Source organism: Falco punctatus (assembly GCF_963210335.1).
Source record: "Falco punctatus genome assembly, chromosome: 2".
Classification (NCBI taxonomy): Eukaryota; Metazoa; Chordata; class Aves; order Falconiformes; family Falconidae; genus Falco; species Falco punctatus.
In genome coordinates this window covers 611897-630710 of record NC_137581.1, presented here as the reverse complement: position 1 = coordinate 630710, position 18814 = coordinate 611897, and the positions used below count along the sequence as shown (strand labels likewise).

Sequence of the window (18814 nt, the reverse complement as noted above, 5' to 3'; positions counted from 1 at the left end):
CTCCCCAGGCTGCACAGCCCCAGCTCTCCCAGCCTGTCCCCACAGCAGAGGGGCTCCAGCCCTCTGACCATCATGGTATTTATGCTGGTATCATAAAAGAGGAACTAGGGGCTTTTCACGTGCCGTACCGGACGGGTTTGGTGCTGAGCGTGGCAGGGCTGGGCAGGGCACAGTCACCCAGGTCCTGGGGCTCAGCTGCGTGGGGGGTGGGGAGGGCTGCACCCGGAGCGGAGAGGCTGAGAAAGTGGTAAATGCCTCCTTTCTCTTCTCACACCCTTTTGCTTCTCTTTGCTCCTTTTCTCTCCATTTGCCTTTCCCATTCTTTACCACTTGCCTCCAGTCAGTGTGGACAGCATGAGGCAGGGGCTGTGTCCCCTGGCAGCCCCCAGCCCTCCCTGCCTGTGCCTGCCCTGGCAGGCAGGAGGGGGCTGGCTGCGTGGCATCCAAGTCTTGAGGCTAGTGTTCAAGTAGGTGGTAGCAAGAGCAGCGTAGCTCTTTGTCCAGCTGGTGGGCACGCTGGCAGGCTTTGGCAGGGCCTGTGGGGATGGCAGGTACAGCAGCATTACACCCACCTGGGTGATCCTGGCTGGAAGGACTAAGCTGTGATTTTCCATTTCTCCCTTCCTCCTACCTCCCACTCTCCATTTCCAAAAGATCTGGGAGCTCCTCAGGCTGGCGCAGCAACGCTCCAGTGCCATTTGGAATCACAAGTTGGCACCAGGCGGGGGGCACAAACCGCTGTGCAGCAGAGGGTCTGCAGGCAGCGACCACAGGCAGCTGCGTGTCGGGAGCACGCCGCTCGGGCATGGCTTCGCACGGGAAAGCTGAACCTCTAATTCCTCCCTCCAGGATTAGAGGTTTCCGCGGGCTGACCCAGGAACAGGGGGAAACGGCCCGTCTGGCGCTTTCTGTCCCAGGGCTGCGTGTGGTCAGGCTGCAGCCTCGCGGCTCGGAGGGGCAAAGCGGGGCCGCGCGCACACAGACGCGACCTGAGCACACGCAGAGGAGCCCTCCGAGGAAGTTGCCCCCAGTCCTGCAGCTAGAAGAGCGTCAGCTCTCGCAGCTGTACCGCTTCTCTGTGGGCCAGAGCGAGCTGTGCAATGTGACGAGCTCCCTGGCCCATCTCCCACTGGGATCTGTGGGCAAGAAGTGGGCTGGCAGGGCCATTTTCAAGGGAGCGGGAGGGAGCTGCCGGCAGCCCTGCTGTGCCTGGCCGAGGGCCCCTGGAGCCGTGGCTGGTGCCTTTGGACCCTCAGGCTCAGGGCTGAGTGCTGGCTGCTGCCTTGTGGACTGGGGCCTCGATCCCTCTGGTTCTGCCTCCGTGTACGGTGCTTCCTTCCAGCTCCGCGTGGTGCTGACCAGAGCGGCGTTCTGCCTTGTGCGGGGCACGTGCTAGCGGTGCGCTCACCTGTGCTGGGGAGAGGCAGCGAGCAGCCCTGCCTGCCTGTGTCGGGGGGGGGGGGGTCTCGCATCGCCCCATCTGCTGGGTAGCTGGCATGGGGCTGGACAAGCCCCCCCGTCCCTGGGGGTGCCCACCGCAGTTGTGCTGCTGGCACTGGTACAGAGGAGCAGAACCAGAGGGCGAGGTGGCAGGAGTGGGATCAGCATCTGCCCCGCTCCTGCTCCCCGGGGGCTCGCTGCAAGCCATCAGCGCAGGACGGGGCTGCCTCGAGGGGGTTCCCCTGCATCGCCCTGCCCACCGGCTGCCCTCAGCTGCTGCATCCGTGTGTGCACGGGCTCGGGCGCATGTCCCCGGGGTGCCGGGCCAGCGGCACTAACAGCTTCTCTCTTCCCTCCATCCTCTCCATCCCAGAGACTTAACTCGCTGCGACTCCGACTCCTCCATCCCGCACCTGAGCGACCACCAGCATATCCCCAGCTCTGCATCCAAGCTGCTGGCTGCCCGGCCCAACCTTCTGACCAGGTCCATCGAGGAGGCTGCCCCCGGCCACCCTGCCATCGGTGCACCCACCCCCAACGGCGGCAGCAGGCACGTGGAAGTCTCTGCCCTGGGGGCTTTGCCGGAGCGACTGCCCGAGAGCCCCATGGTGATGAAGAAGATGATGATGGTGAACCACGGCATGGAGAAGTCCTCCAGCCTGGGGGAGATCAGCCACCCGACAGCCGGCAAGCACAGCCACTCGGATTCCTCCCGGTCCCACAGCCCCAGCTCCACCGACCCCGACACCCCCTCCCCCATCTCTGACTGCCGGCCCAGCAGCGCCAAGAGCACCCGCATCCCGCAGCTGGCTGCCAAGAAGAGCCCGGGGGACGAGGACAGCAGCTTGACAGGCGATGAGGTTGACCTCGGCCAGAGCAAGAAAAAGTTCCCCCTAAAGATCTTCAAGAAGCCCAAGAAGTAGAGAGAGGACGGGGGGGGAAGAGGAAACCCACCCAGGAGCACGACCCACTGGGACCGGGGGGCAGCCGTGCATCGGGAACGCAGCACACCCGCCCAGCCCGGACCCTGCGGGCTCGGGTGCTGGCCAGCACCCACTGCCCTCCCCTCCGCACCCTCCGTTTCTGAGTCACCTCGCCTAACACTGGCAGTGGGAGGAGCTATTTAAACTTATTTATTTCCTGATCTCTGAGACAAAAAAAAGAAAAAAAAAAAAAAAAGACGACGACTGCTCCCCCCAAAGAGAACAGCCGCCCTTTCTCCCCTTCCGATTGCTGCAGTCCCTGGCTTTGCTGTGCATGGCTTCCAGTTACTCCTGCCTCTGCTCAGCCACACGGCATTTGGGTTTGGTTTCAATGTGGTTTTATTTTTTTATTTTATTTTTTTTATTATTACGATTATTAATTTCTTTTTCCGGTTCTTCTGCCTCTTCCAACTTTTGCACAGGCTGTATGGAAGGTCGGGGTGGTGGGAGCCTGCTGGGGAGTGCACGGAGCAGGGCCGGCTGCTCCCCGAGGAGGCAGCGTGCTCGGCTCTCGGGGTGACTCAGGTGCGAGCGTTCGGGCGAGCTGCCTCGCAGACGTTGCAGCGGTTCTCTCCTCATTTCTGTGAGTCATTTTTGACACCCCGGCCCCCATCGCTATGACGGTTGGGGGAATCCCTGTTTGTGTGCTCTTGATAAACAAGAGCAAGTAAAATGCCCTTGTGAGGGAGGGCTCTGCCCTTGCCGGTACTTGCGCATCCAGGAGCTCTGCCCGCAGCGTGCCCTTGACCCCCTTCCCGCTTGCGCTGGAGGCAGCTGCAGCCCGATGGGTTTCCGTGGCGGGACAGAGCTGCCCACCCAGCTGCTTTGCCTGGCCGGCCGTGGCGCCAAACCCAGCTCCTCCAAACCCAGACGTGCCCTGGGGGCTCAGAGGGGCGAGCAGTGGGGTCGCGGGTGATGGAGGAACACCAAGGGGCGTTGGTGCAGAGTCAGGTGCAGCCGCCAGACCGCACAATGAGGGGGCTGCGGGGGCTGGTCCCTGTCCCCTGTCCATGTTTGGCAGGGCACAGCGGGGCTCTCCTTGGCTGGGAAGAGGCAGGCTGTGTGGGCAGGAGTCTGAAAATGTCCTCCCCTCTCCAGGGTCTCCCCTGAAGCGGGCTTGCCCTCAGCCCGGGTGCTGGGGGCTCCGCACCCTCCCCGAGGGGATGCAGGCGGGGATGGAGGTAAGGGCAGTGTGGGCAGCAGGACGCTGGGCGGGAGGACCCCTGCCCTGAGGCCACGCTCCAGCCGGAGGCCGGGGTCTGCCTGGCTGTGCCAGCCTGCGGCAGGGCTTAGTCCGTCCCAAACTGCTGCCCGGAGCACTCCCGTCCTCCCTCGGCAGGCTGTGGGTTGCATCCTGCTGCTCAAAGCCCTCGTCTCGGTGTGCTCCCCCCATCACAGCCCTGGCTGCTGAGGGGGAGTCCCCAGTCCAGGGCCATCGCAGTGGGCCAAGTCCTGCTCCGTTTGGTGCCTCGCTCCGTGACAAGCCCTGCTCCGGGCACAGCTCCACAGCCCCTGCCTGCAGCACCCAGTGCCGGGCCAGCAGAGGAGACCCCAGCCACCCTCCTGCATCCCTCAGGGGGCTGCTGCCTGGCACGACACGCCCTGCCCCCCAGAGCTCTCCACCAAAGCCTGGGGTCCCTGCCCCTACTGCCCCCCTCCATCCCAAGCCCCCCGTGCTGCCATCCCACACATCCCCAGAGGTGGGCTGCTGCCCGAGGCCGCCCCAGCTGCTTCACCTGCTGAGGGCAGAGGAGGATGCACATCTGGCAGGGGAAGGGGAAGCAGAGGAGGCAGGGTGGGATGCTGAAAGCCCCTCGGGGCCTTGCTTTATGCCAGAGTAATATATATGTGTATGTTGACAATACAGGAAGGGCTATAAAGGTGTTTTTTGTTTCATAGGTGGTAGTTAGACAATTACACTGTTGCTTTGAGATAAGTGAAAAATTCCTCTAAATGACTTAAGTGCCTGCATTTCCCCGCGGCTGCTCTGAGGCGTGGGGAAGGGGGGACGCCACGCTCGGCCCCCATGGTCGGGGCTGCTGCTGCAGGCGCCCCGCCGCCACGGGCAGGGCAGGCTCCGAGCAGCTCGGCCATCTCTGGGAGCGGGGCCGGCGGCGGTGGGGTCCCATGGGTGCCTGGTGAGCAGGGGCTGCCCGGGCTGGAGCCAGGGGCCTGGTGGCACTGCTTGTGGTGGCGGAGACCTGTTGATGCTTCTGGAGAAGGGGTTGGGGATCCACCAAATGGCAACTGTTGACGCATCTGCCAACTCTTGATTTTTTTTTTTTTTTGTCATTTCATAAAACTTTTAAATCCAATAAAGCATGTAGTCTATTTTACGAGCCACCATCTCATACTCTCTTCTTTCAGCCCTTCCCAGGCTGCAGAGCAGGGGTCCCATCTGGGGCGGGGCACGGCATTGGGTGCCTGCTGGTGGCAGGGGGCTTCTCTGGGGACTGTGCCCCCAGCAGCCAGCCCCACAGCCCCAGCCTGGCCAGCGGGCAGCAGGGATGGACAGGTGCACTTGTTCCCCGCCACCACCACCCCTGCCCCAGGGCTGTCTGCCGTGGCCCTGTGATCTCTGACCACAAACAAGAGTCCCCACCGATGGGGTTGGGATCTGTACTTCTGCTCAGCACCAAAAAGAACCCCGTGCTGCCTGGGTCAGTGCAGTGGTGCCAGGCCACGGGGTGAGCTGCTGCTGCTGCCCTGTTTCTGCTCTTGGGGGACAGCCTCATCCTGCCGACACAGCTGCGGAGCTGTACATCACCCATACATCGCCGGGCAGGGGCACTGGGAGGGTGCAGCTGCCGCAGGGCTGGGCTGGGGACTTGCAGGAAGGACACCGTTGCTGGGAGTGGGTTTAAAACCATTTCCCTGGGGCCCTCTCGGCCTCCCTGGTGAAGACAGCAGCGGCTGACCTGGCCCAGGGCAACCTCATCCCCTGCAGAAGCCCTTCCCCTGCTGTCATCCCTCTGCTCCTGCAGCCGAAGCCTGCAGGACATTGTCCCCTCATCCCAGCAACGAGCCCGAGGGCAGGCAGCAGGATGAGGCCCCGTGGGCTGGGGCTCCACAGCCAGGCAGCACAGGGCCGTCAGGCTGCAGGCTGCATGCAAGGGGAGGATGCAGCAGGATCTGTCCCATCCCGCAGGAGCTGCACCCAGGCCCTGCGGGGCTCTGGTGTGTCAGCAGGGCAGTCGGTGCAGCCCTGCCAAGGGACACCACTGCCCTGGGCAGCAGGAGCACCCGGCTGGGATGGCAGCACTGAGCCCTCCTCGCTTGTGCTGCACGACCACAGCCCGGGGGGGGGTGGCACCCTGCACACAGTGACATCGCTCTGGAAAACAGCTTTATTGCAGCAGCAGCAAACACATCATGCACTTGCAACTGCCTGAGGCTACAAACCCAACCCTGGGGCTGCTCTGGCCCTGCTCATCTGCATGGGACAGGTGAGTGAGGACCTGCCCCAGGTTTGGGGCTTTGAATTGGCTTCTGGGCCAGCCCAGCCCGCCAGCACAACAGTACCAGCTGTGCCAGGGCTACTGGCCCCAAGCACTGCCTGGAAGGTTAGCTGATGGGGCCTGGAGCCCACTCCAGGGATCAGCATGCCATTTCCACCTCCATGGTGGGCTCAGCCAGCCTAGCCCCTGCCCAAGGTGTCCACCAACGTCAGGGACTCTGCCGGCAGCTGGTCCTGCCAGGACTGCTGGGCTGGGGCTAGAGACACACACAGCCACCCCCAGACCGCTCCAACGAGACATGCCAACTGCCCAGAGACAGGTGAAGGGCTGGACCATGGCCTGGGCAGCTGGTCCCGTTCACGGAGAGTCCCCTAGAAACACCTTTGGAGCTTGCAGATCGTTTCCAGGAAAAAGAATTTAAATATATGCTGGGATCAGCAGTTTGCATCTGCCAGGATGGGTGATGGCACAAAGGGAGCCACACGCACCGGCAGCCAGCCCCTGGGCAGGTGTCTCCAACACCAGTGGGTCCCGTCTTCCTGGGGGGCTCTGAGCAAGGATGTGGGGTGCCCTGGGTCTGGCATCCGCCTTCACTGCTGCCATTGGGCAGAATGGTGAAGCAGCTGCTGGCCAGGTTGATGGTAAAAGGCATATTGATGACATCTCCAGCCACGTCCCGGGCAGTGGCCATCCTCCAGGAGCTCAGAGGATGGGTGGCTTTCTGGAAGTGCTGGAAGTAGGCAAGGGTGAACAGTGGCTGCATCACTGTGGGAAGGGGCAGCCGCGGCCATGGCCACAGAGGGGCTCAGACCCCACCGCTCGCCCTGGCCCCAGCTCCAACCCTTTTTCTCTCTTGGGGAAGGGTCAGTGTCACCTTCGCTCCATCACTGGCCTCTTCTGCCCCATCCCCAGCACCAAGGCAGCCCCTGCGCTGCCCCTGCCTCATCCCTGTCCCCATGCCCCATCCCGCCTCACACACTCACGTTGCTCAGCATCTCTGACTCACAACACAGGGCCACGGTGGCCCAGAGTGGGATCTGCAGGCAGGTGGGGATGCCCATGCAGATGCCCAGGCTGTGCTCCAGACTGGGTACTTGTGGGTGCCGTAGTGCAGGAGCACACTGTACAGGTCCAGGAAGGTGTAGATCAGCGTGAACTGAAGGGCAGAGCAGGCAGGAGCAATGTGACACTGCAGCACTGCTTTGCCCCAGGGGTCATGGCCCAGCTGGGCACCTCAGGGACACCCAGGGCTGCCCCAAACTCCCTCCAGTAGCCACAGAGAGGCCCAGGAGGGTGCTGGGACTGGGGCGGTCTGACTCCAAACCCACAGCGAGAGCTGCCCCTCTCAGAGGGGAGGGAGAGATGGAGGGAGGTGAGCTCTTCTCCCCTCAACCTCCAGCTCCATGTGGATACGTGGTGCCTACCAGCGGAAGGGAGAGGGTAAACAAGGCCCAGCACACCCTGCAGTAGCCCAGCACGTGGCTGCACCGGGGTGGGCACTGGCACATTGTGTCCACGATGTCCTGGCAGAACTGGTTCATGCCTGCAGGTAGCCCCGGGAGAGGGTCAGGCCCCTGCCTGCCCCTGGCGCAGCCCTGCCAGCTGCACCCTCTCCAGGGCACCCACGACACCCCATGCTGGGGCTGAGCTGTGGCAGCGCTGGGTGCTGAACACCCACCATACTTCAACGGGTGGAGAGGAAATTGCATCCCCCATACACAGGGAGGATTGCACCTTGGCTTTGCAGCATCTCCTTGCAGGGCTGAGCTGCACGTGGTGGGCAGGGCAGGGGTAACTCCCTGCCCACCCCAGCCTCAAGCTGTCCCCAGCCACAGGTGCACCCTGCAGAGCCTGACTACACTTTGCCCTGAGCCCCAGGAAGGCTGAGCCTTGGCAGTGTCGTAGCCAGAGGCTGCCCTGCGCCATCACCCTGTGACAGCAGTGCCCCAGGGCTGGCAGCGCCTCAACCGCATGCTGGCTGCACCCCACTGCACCCCTCAGCACCCTCGAACTGCCTGCTGTGCTCACCATAGCAGAACGCGATGCCCAGGCGCATGAAGAAGGCAAGAATGATCAGCCCAAAGCAGGTGCTGTAGATGTCAACGAGAGTGAACCAGAAAATGCCTCCCTGTGAGGTGGTGAGGGACAGAGTCAGCACAGCTTGGGGCAGCGAGGGCACCCCGCTGCCCCGACACCATCGATGCCAGGGCCCACGCACAGCCCTCCATCCTCCCACCTGAGGACTTGTGCAGAGATTGGAGGGAGAGGAGGCTGCTCCCTATCCTCCACCCTGGTACCGGGTTGACCAGCAGGAGTCCCAGAAGGTAGAAGGAGGTGCAGAGAGCACCCAGCAATGCTGTCTTCCTCCCCCCATCACGCAGGGCTGAGAACTCATCCAGGACGGCCGTAGTGATGCTCTCAGTGTTCCCAAACTGAGGGATGGGGGATGTCAGTGGTGGGGGTGGTTGTCCTGGTCTCTGCCTCCCCAGACTGGACACAGGGGATGGTCCTCACAGAGGAGGCATTGCAGGGCACTGTCCCCATGCACATTCCCATCCCTGTGACACCTGGGTACGTGGAGAATCCCATGCCCTGTGCCAGTGGGATGTGGCTGCATCCCCGCCCCATGACTTTGGGTGCAGCCCTACATGTGTGGGGTCATGCATCACCCCTAGCACAGCACCATCCTGGCCCATGCACGTCATGCCATCTGCATGCCCGAGATGGGGATACCTGGCACCCCAAGGCCAGGCACAGGGCAGAACATGGGGCTGTCTGAGGTGACAATCACCAAAGTGTCCACTCCCAGCATGAAGAACATAAGGAAGAGGATGGACCAGAACAGGGAGCCAGGCAGCAGGGAGAGGGCTTCAGGGTACACCATGAATGCCAGCCAGGGGCCTGGGGGTGAGATGAAGGGAAGCATGGAAGGGCACACCGTGGTGAGATGGGCCAAGCCCAGCAAGCCAGTAGCCAGGCTGGATGTGAGCTCAGCTGCAGCCCCATGGCTTTGTCCCTGTGGAGGGCACTGGGATGTTCCCTGCCATGGCATGGCATGGCATGAGTCCCTGAGCCCCGAGCCCACACCTGAGTTGGTGATGCTGTCTGTGGCGACTTGCTCCCTCCAGGCCATGTGCCCCAGCACGGAGAAGATGACAAAGCCCATGAAGAAGCTGGTGGAGGAGTTCCTGATGGTGATGACCAAGATGTCCCTGCCAGGGAGGGCATCACAGCCCCATGCCCATGGGATGAGGATGGAGATGGGGGCAACCCAATGGGCTGTGGGGCTCAGACCTCCCCATCACCACCCTGCTGCTCCCCAGCTGCAACCTGGGGTTTCCCTGACAGCCTGCACCCCCCATCCCGCAGCCCCACTCACTGGGTGATGTTGTTGTCAAATGTGTTATAGGAGGCCATGGAGAGCAGGCCCATGAACACGATGCCCAGAGAACAGAAGATCTGCGATGCTGCATCACTCCACACCTGGGGGACAATGATGATGGGGGGCTGCAAGACCCCTCAGCCCAGCCTGCCCCGCTGCTCCCAACCGTGGGAGGGGGGAGATCGCTGCTGTCAGGGACCCCTCAGCCCTGGTGCGGGGTTACCTGGGCACTCTGCAGCCTGCTGCAGTCTGCAGAGGGGTAGAAGCAGATGGCTTTGAGGGAGCCGTCCAGCGTGGTCCCTTGGGTGATTATGATGAGGATGACCACGTAGGTGAAGATAGCTGTGGAGTACGCCACCTGTGTGGGGCACAGCTCAGCCCAGCCCCGCTCTGCCAGCACGGCAGCCCCCCTGCTGTCCCCCTCGCGTTGCCTTTCACCTTGTCTGAGCTGTGGATGCCCTTCAGCATGCAAAGGAAGATGAGGATCCAGGTAGCCAGCAGGCACAGGGCGAGGGGCCAGTGCATGGGGCTGGGGTCCCTGAGGCCAGAGCTGTGTGTCACCCCCAGCACCTGCTCGCTGCGGTGCAGGGACATGGGTCAGAGGGATGGGGAATGTGAGGCACCCTCGTCACCTCTGCAATTGCCCACCCCTCCACCTTTCACAAAGCCTCCAGCATTACTGCCTGTGGGGGCTCAGCCCTGGCCCTTCAGGACCAGGGGAGGTGGAGCCGGACCCAGACCCCCAGACACGGATCAATGTTGGAGGCACACATCGATGTTGCCACCCAGGGACTTACTTCCAGAAAGCCCCACTGGCACTGACCCAGCTGGCACTCCCCAACATGTTCTGCAACACACAGCCCCGGCAGGTCACCGCCACTGCCACCACCACCACCCCCAACGTCTCTCCTGTCCCTGTCCCCAGCCCAGGCCCGACTTTCCTCTTCAGGCACCTCGTGCGGTGCCTGACCGCGTAGCATCCCACCCTGGGACCAGACCCTGCAACATTGCCCGCCTGGGGGCCACTGATTTGGCAGAGGTCCCTGTTCCTGTGGGCATCTCAGGACCAGGGCAGGGGGCTCTGGAAGGAGGAGCCCAGGTAGTAGAAAGCCCAGGCGATGATGACATTGTAGTAAAGGGACACCAAGGAGGACACCATCAGCATGGCAATGCCAATGCCTGCGTAAGGAGATGACCTGCTGAGGTGGGAGGCAGGGGCCCACCAGCATCCCACAGACCCCTGGCCCCAGCATGAGTCCAAGGGGCTAGAAAGGTGGCAGACTTGCCTGGGGCTGCCCAGGGACTCGGATACAGGCTGGGGCCTCACCAAGGGGGTATCTCAGCCCCCATGCCCACCTTGCACCCCTTCCCACAGCCCAGCCAGCTGTGGGGACAGGAAGGAGAGGTGCCCCCAGCCCTCCCTTTCAGGAGTGGGCAGCATTTCTAGACAGTGATGGGCTCTGTGGTCCTGTACTGGCCCAGGCTCTGCTCCATCAGGAAGAGCGGAAGCCCCGTGATGAGCAGCATGGTGAAACAGGGAATGAAGAAGACGCCTGGGAGGAGAGTGGAAGTGTGTCGGGGGGGATGGCTGGCACCAGTCCAGGCTCCCCAGGGGACAGACATGCATGGTTTGGACACATGGCAGGGACATGTGTCCAGGCAGGATGCAGCAGAGCAGGGAAAACTCCTGGGGGCTGCGGGCTCCAGCCTGGGGGCCATCCCCAGCAGATGAGTTCTCCATGAGCCCCACAGTGGGGGCCTGAGCTGGGAGCTTGTGGGATCCTGCTGGCCCTGGCCTGGGCTCAGTGGTGGGAGCAGCACTGGGGTGCGGCCGCGGGTGCTGCAGTGGTGCTCAGGACTGCGGGATATGCAGGGCCCTGGGATGCGTCCACAGCAAATCCTGGTGTTTCTTCTGGCGATACACTGACATCTCCATCTTTACACAGCTTGGCTCACCGACGACTTTCTCTGTGGAGGAAATTACGCTCTGTGCAGCCTCAGCCAGGCCAAATTTGTTCCGGAAAAGGACATTTTCCAGGGGAGAAAACGGCATTTCCCAGCTGGCAGCCAGCTGCAGCCCAAGCCCATCCTCTCCGGGTGGCAAAGCTCTGGCACAGTGATCGCTGCTCCCTGCGGTGGAGCAGCTCTCCAGCCACGATGCTGTATTCAAACCCCGCTCCCCCGTAGCCTCGCTGACAGACCAGATGTGGGGCTGGCTGCTCATTAGCACAGTGCTGGAGGGGGGCAGGCTGCCTCCGCATCTGCTGCGCATACTGCAGGGGAATCACAAGGCAGCTCTGGCAGAGGCTTTGCAGGGCTCAGCCTGGGGGGGAGGGGACCACCGTGGGTCTGAAGTCCCACTGGGACATCAGGAACTCCTGCTTGGCTGTTGGCAAATGCTGGGAGTGAGGGGTGATGGTGCTCCAGTCCCACTGGCTCCCTGCAGCTGGAGATACCATCCGTGCAGCATGTCCTTGCCCTGCCCACGACGCTGGGAAATGGTGGCTCTGGCTGCTTTACAGTCGGTCCAATGTGTCCCACGGGTGCTGGCACTGCAGGGGTCTTCTGCAAGCGGTGCCGCATGGGGACAAACCTCCTGACCTCCCAAGGTCCATGACTGTGGGATAAAAACCCCCACAATTGCCTGTCGCCCCCATCCCCATCCCTTGGGGCAGGAGGCCAAAGGAGCAGCAGCTCACCCTGCACCCCCATTCCTCCTGCTGATCTCGAGGCCCTTTGGCTAATGCCACTCACAGGGTGGGCAGCGATCCGCGTCCTTGTCCCTCTCGTGCTGGCAGTGTGAGCCTTGCACGCCAGGCAGGCGGCAGTGACATCCAGTGGCAAGCACACCCATCACTGTGCTTGGCCAAAGCTGCCCTCACACTGTTGGGACAAGGGGTCTGCAAGGGCCCTGGGGTGATGGACCCCACAAGGCTCCTGCAGCAAAGCCCATCTCCTGCCCCTTCCCGGCCCCGAGGGAGCACCCAGCTTTGGGCACGCGTGGTCCCATGTGGTGCAGGCAGCCCTGGGAGAGGGCCTGGGGAGTGAGCAGCATGTGATGGGTGGTGGGAGCAGCAGAAATGGGAGGAGAGGAGTGTCCTGCATGCCTGTGGTCACTGCAGCAAGGGAAAATCCCAGTGTTCTCTGCAGCTGTGCCAAAGGCCGCCACGATGGGGGAGGCTGCACCAGGTGGGTATGGCTATGTCTGTGTCCCTGGTCCTTGGAGCAGGTCACCCCACTGCCACCCACATCCCTGCACCCAGGACATGCACCAGTGGGTGCAGCAACTCCCACAGGCGCAGCCGCTTCTCTTTCCCCCTCTTCCCCATCCCTGGTCTCAGTGCTAACATGGGCCAGGCTGTGCAGCCCCCCGAGAAAAAGGAGATGTCTCCCCAGGAGGATCCGCAGCCAAGCCTGCACCCCAGCCCCATCTCCCAGCAGCAAGCACTGCACCAAGGGCCAAACTCCCCCCGGTTAGGCGAGACGCAAAGCTCGGCACAGCCCAGCCCTGATACATCCTGCTGAGGCATGGGTGCTGCCCCAGACCAGCATGGCATTGCAGGGATGGGTGCCAGCCCTAGTTATTGGCAGGAGCACGTGCACATGGGGCATGGCATTTCAGAGCCAGAGCTGCTCGCATCAGCTCAGCCAGGGACACCTGTGGTGTCAAGGATGGCTGGGGCATGGGGCAGAGGTCTGGGGGGCCATGGAGTGCCAGGCAGGGTCCCATACTCCTGTGCCACATGCCTGACTGCCCGGTGGCTGTCGCCACCACACAAAATTGCCTGCCATCCAGCCATGCCCTGAAGAAATCAGTTGGCCTGTTAGCAAATGACTTCAGTTACAGTGATTTAAGGGGCATCCATGGGGCAAAGGGAAAATCACCAATTTAACCGGGCAGTTTGGAATGAATGTAGAAAACCAGTGCAGTAAAACGCCCACAGACTGCTCTGGGGAGGGCAGGCTGTGGGGCTGGGCAGGCTGCAAGCCTACAGAGCATCGGGGATCTGGAGGCAGCAGCAGAGCGGTGCAGACTTCAGTGATGCCCGGTGTAAAGGGAGATGGCAGAGGGATGTGGGCTCAAGGCACTGCAATGCTAGTAAGGGCCAGATGGGGAGAGGTGGGCCCTCCTTCTGGGTACAAAAGGAGACCATGTCAGGGCAGCAGAAGCAGTGAGGAGCTCAGGAATGACCTTTGGGGAGGTTTCTCCCATTCCGCAGCCCAGAGACACAGCACTGCATCTTCCTGGGCCATTGTTACCAGGCACCAGTGACATGCTGAACATGTCCTGCCCTAGAAATGTGACAGGTTATTGCCCCCATTTGGCTACCTTCCCAGGCACTCCTGCACGACTGAATTGGGCCATGCACCTCCATGCACTGTGCACAACAGCCTGCAGCTGCACAGCACCAGATTGATGGTCCCTGCTACCGCTGCTGCAGAGGGGCTGACAGGGCTGCAGGGGGGTCACTTTTGGGCCAAGCCCTGCTTCTGCAGGCCAGGGCAGAGATACTCTGCCTGGAGGAGAGACGTTCTGCAGATGGGCTGTGCCTGGAGGCAGCGCTTTTTGGCCCAAACCACCCAGGACAGTGTTGCAGGCTGCTCTGGGCTTGCCCCAGAGGTAGGCACGTCTCTGAATGGCACAGGGCAGCCTCAGCAGGTGCAGGAGAATTCCTCTGGCAGACTCCTGGGGGGATGCTTTGAACTCTTAAAGCATCCTTCCTCCATGGTCCTCATGGTGGGGTTAAAGTGGTGGTGTCCAGATGGGCCACACAAGACCCTGAATCCCACCAGTACCCATGTTTTCTGTCCTGGAGAGTGCAGCCCCCATGCACAGGCACACTGTCCCTCCCCAGCTCCCCGTGCTTCTGGCCTCCATCCAGGAGAACTGAACAGTGCCTGGGTGTCCAGGGAAGGGGTGTGTGTGCCCACAGCAGGGACTTACCTCCTCCATTGCAGTAACACAGGTAAGGAAAGTGCCAGACATAGCCCAGCCCCATGCAGTAGCCCAGGCAGGGCAGCAGGAACTCATACTTGCCGGCCCAGGTTTCCTGGGGCAGGCTGGGGGCTGGGTTCTCAGGCTGGGGTGGGGGTCCTGACCAGGGCTGGCTGGTGGGGTCAGCAGTCGGATCCTCCATCTGGAAGATGTTGACCTGCAGAGGGGAGAAAAGCATCAGGAACCACTGGCTGCAGGCTGCAAAACCCGCAAGGCTCCTCAGCAGGGCTAGGCATGGCAAGCTCTCCCTGAAAAAGTATCTGGTTCCCAAAGGGGCTTTGGGGGGTCTCCCTGAAACCTGCCCAGCAGGAGCCCATGGTGGGTCACATGGGACATGGGAGGCTTGAGCTGGTCCAGAGCTCTGTGCTCCTCCCCAGGCTCTGGGAGCCAGGCGCAGGTCCAGGCAGACCCCAGCCTTAAAACTCTGGGCAGGTTTGATCCAGCAGATCCTCCTGTAGCATGAAAGTCAGCAGGGGGCATTCACCACCCCCCCATGATGGGTTTTCACCTCTGCTCTGCTTTATGCACCTAGGACTATCTAAACACAGGGACTGCCTGGACTGGCACCCACCCCCGTGCCAGGCAGATGAAGGTGGGTGCAGGGGTGCTTGCCACTGCTTGATGCATCACCCACCAAAGCCCTCCTGCCAGTGGGGCTATCTCCAGCTCCCACCAATGCCAGGGTCCTGACTACGCACCCTGCCAAGGAACCCCTGGGCAAGGGCTATAGCTGTCAGCTCATGCTGCACCACAACAAAGTGGTGCTGGATGCAGGGAGGGGAGACCTGATGCTGTGCACCCTGTGCAGCCCGTCGCTTGGCATAGACAGAGGTGGGGGACCAGCAAGGTGATGGGAGCTTGCACCTCTTGCTAGCCCCAGACCCAGCACCCTGGCCCTGCTGGCACCTCTGCTGAAGAGGGAATGAGCATGGTAGGGAGAGAACAGGGATATTATGTCTCACTTGTTATTGTGAATTACTTCCCTGTAGAGGAATGAAGCTGGGATAATTGATAACATACAGCTGTGGGCTGGCTTCAGGGGTGGCGTGTTGGCCAATGTAGATACGGTGCAGCTGTGGCTGGTTCTGTTAAGGGGTTGGGCAGCCAAGGAAAAGAGAGAGGAAGAAGCAAGAGAAGAGAGAGTGTGCCCTGGATGAGGCTAGACTAGGAGAAGGCAGCAGAGGGACTGGCATGAAGAGTGTGATGGTATGTGGTGGTAAAAGACCTTGTTGCAGCTTGATAGTTTGGAGAGTGCTGCGACACTTCCCCAACTGCTCCTGCAGCCTGCCCGTGGCTCGGTGGGGCCCCAGGGCCTGCAGAGGCTGCAGGACAGCTGCTCTGCTCCCAGGGCACGGCTGGCAGCACTACAGGGAGCTGCAAGGTCACAGCAGGGTTTGGGGCTGTGATCCCTTCCATCAGCACCAGGCTCCTTGGGCACAGGTCCTGCCACCATGGGAAGGACTGAGGGAACTCCCAAATCATTCTGCAGAGCTGAAGTCATGCCTGGGGGACCCAGAGTGGTCTGGTCCCTCCAGCGATCTCCCAAAAAGCAGCATCTCTCTGAGACAAATGTGTTGTCTTAGCTGCCCTGGACCCTGGGCCACAAGGCTCAGGTGTGCTAGTTGGACTAAGAAAAAGTTGGGCTGCAGCACAAGCAGATAGAGAACCCTGGCAAGGGCTCTGTGAGGTGCTCAGCACCCTGAGACTTCAGAGAGAATGACACCAAATACTGTGCTGGTCCTGCGTCCCACCCCACCGCAACCTCCTCTCCTGCCTGGGGTGAAGCATGCTGCCTGCACCCTGCCTGTTCCAGCCACGTGGTCCTTCCCTGGAGGTCCCCTCTCCCACCTGGGCTGCAGCTTTCCCCAGGTCCCTCCAGGACAGATCCTGACACACACACCCCAGCAAGGTCAGACTGCCTGGAGAGAAGAGGATGAGCAAGAGAGAGAGGGGACTGTTCCCCAGCCCCTGGCCAGAGTGGCTAGTGGTGTGATGGATGTTGTTGCATGGGAAATTTATTTTAGTATCAGTGTCACAACAGATGCAAACGGTTATTCACAGCCCACCTGTGCGCAGCCCACAGGGGATGGAGCACAGGGCCTCAGGAGCATGTGGCTCTCATCCCAGCCCTACCTCTGGCAAGCCCAGTACTGCTGTGACTCGGTTTCCCCGACCTGTGGGAACCTGTGGGGGAAGAACTGCTCAAGGCAGAGGAGTGTCACTCAGTGATGAAGCAGCATTATGATTCACAGACCACAAAGATGAGAAGATCAGACCTGATCTCATGTGCAAAATAAGCCAAAGGCTGGACTGCCCAGGCTTTGCTCCCACTGGAGTGTGAGGGTTTATTTTAGAAAAGGAGTCAGTTTTGAATTAAATAAAAAATCCCGCCTCTGTGATGCGGTGTCCCTGCCCAGGCTTGAGGGGGCTAATCTAGTGTTTACTTGTCCTGCACAGCATCCTTTTCCTTGATTCACCCTTCCTAAGCAACAGGATGGGTCATTGGGAAAGCAACCTGCAAACCCTAGCCATGTGGAAAACGATCTTCCATCTCTGCTGTCTCCAAGGGCTGCAGAGGCCCTGAAATCCAGCACATTCCCAGTCCCCATCCCTTTCTCGTGGGGCTCTGTGCGGCAGAGAAGCTGGCAGGAGCGCTGGCCAGGTTCAACGGTGTGCACCGCTGAGAGTGGATCTCCTGGGGCGGTGGCGCGGGGTCCCTGAAATATGGGCATTTGGGGGCTGTTCAGAGGCAACTGTTTCTTGTCTGCATGCAGCCCTGGGACACTGAAATGCTTGCTCTTGTGCAAAGTCCATGGGTGCAGCACAGCTCCCTCCAGGTACCTGATCCAAGGGGATTGCAGTCCAGGAATGCCAGCATCCCAGTGAGCTTGTGTACTGCAGAAACAAGGGTGAGCCTCACCACGCGCCTTCCTGCAAGGTACCAGGTATCAGCTCTCAATTGTCTGTGGGTGGTCGACCCAAGGTACAGATTAACTGTGCTATCAGCTGAGCAGGCACTGCCTCGCATCTGGCACTGCATCAAAGTTGTTTGTCCTCCCGCAGCTGGCTGGGAAGCACAGTTCAGGGACACCCAGTGCATTTACAAGAGCCAGCCCAGGCACAGCAGGGCCACTGCAGACCTAGCTGTGGTGACAGTCCTGCCGAGCCTGCCAACCTGTGCTACAGGTGCCCCGAACCCCTGGCAGCCTTCTCTGTACCTCCTGGGGCTTCCCACTACCAATGGAAATGTAGTCGTAACTGCTTACTAAAAGGGGCCACACCGCCAGCCTCCCTGCTGCTTTGAACAGTGGAGGTGATAAACGTGTAGCACCTTCCGTGGGGAGGTCAGTGAGAATGGGCAGGCAGTTAAAATGCTACCAGGGAACACTGGAAACCTGCCACAGGATGATCAAGGGTTTTCTGGGCGAGTCTCCTGGCCCAGGCTGCTGCTCTTGCTCTTCTCCCACAGGGCTGCCTTGTTCACACACGTGCAGTGCCCATGTCCCAGCCACGGGGCAATGAATGCAGCTATCACCCTTCCCCTTTTCCAATCATGCTTTATAGATACTGGAGCTGTGAATGGAAATTCCCTGAACAGCCTGTCTGGCCCCGCTGGCTCAGCAGGACCTGCTCCTCACCACCTTACCCACCACAAACGCTGGCAAAAGTCACTGGGAGGGTCTCAGGAAGGAGTGAGTGACAGGACGGGGCTGAGGAAGAGCGGTGCTCAGCAGCCTCAGCACAGCCAGTATCCCAGCCTCACTGCTCACTCCCTGCTCATCACGGCGAGATGGCACAGTGGGACACAAGGGCTGTCAGCCCAGAGCATCCAGAGCTGTCACTGTCACCAAGCCCTGTCCTGTCCCATGTGTCCACTGCAGCAAGACCTGATGGCTGAAGCCCTGGAGGGCAGCTCACAGCCCCCCCAGGCCAGACCACAGGGGCTGCGTATAAGGGACTGGAGAGCAGCCCCATCACCCCCACCATTCGAGTACCCCATGCTGTTTGGAGTTACCTGGGAGCTGTGACCCCCTCAGCTTGCCTGTCCCATACTTTCTGTCTCCCAGAAGAAAATCTGCCCAGGGCTGCCCCATGCCTGGGCTGCACAAGCCGTTTGTGAGCGCTCTGACACAAGGATGAGCAGTGGGGTCCCTTCAGCCCTTTGTAGAGATGCTCTGCCCAGTAAAAGGCATCAGCCCCGCCTGCCCTCGAGAGGAGAGCTGGCATCATCAGGCACAACCTCCCCAGAGCCCTCCAGATGGGTGGGAGACCTGCCCCACCAGGTTCCAGCTGCTTTGTGCACCCTGGGAAATCTTGACAGCTCCACAAAACTGCAGCCACGGGGCAAATTGCAAGGAGATGCCCAGCCATCGGGGATGGAGAAAGGCATTGCTCCATGTGGAGGGACTGCAAGAGGAACTGAGCCGGGCTGAGACCCAAGGGTTGGCCACCACCTTGCCATGTGGGTGGCTAAGGGACAACGATCTGTGGAAAGCCCTATAGGATCCAGATATGCCGTGCTGCTCCCACCACAACCATGGCTCATTGTGGGAGG

General features: G+C 61.1%; 1 protein-coding gene and 1 pseudogene across 10 annotated transcripts in view; one reads left to right on the top strand and one right to left on the bottom strand.

Annotated features, from left to right (window-relative positions):
- STIM1 (stromal interaction molecule 1) overlaps positions 1 to 4762 on the top strand; it is a 107955-nt gene extending 103193 nt beyond the window's left edge. For all 9 annotated transcript variants that reach the window (XM_080374904.1, XM_080374903.1, XM_080374900.1 and 6 more), the window contains one exon: positions 1814 to 4762. In XM_080374904.1, coding sequence (XP_080231030.1) covers positions 1814 to 2363 — 550 coding nt within the window. In that variant the 3' untranslated portion in view covers positions 2364 to 4762. The remainder of the gene's footprint in view (positions 1 to 1813) is intronic.
- On the bottom strand, positions 2584 to 14534 carry LOC308059134 (annotated as a pseudogene). Its single transcript has 10 exons — positions 14061 to 14534; positions 10294 to 11199; positions 10061 to 10110; positions 9576 to 9840; positions 9261 to 9364; positions 8673 to 9168; positions 8179 to 8313; positions 7876 to 8009; positions 6855 to 7078; positions 2584 to 6685 (listed from the first exon to the last, which is right to left on the bottom strand). The product of its transcript is annotated as an uncharacterized misc_RNA (transcript).
- Positions 14535 to 18814: the final 4280 nt, after the last annotated feature.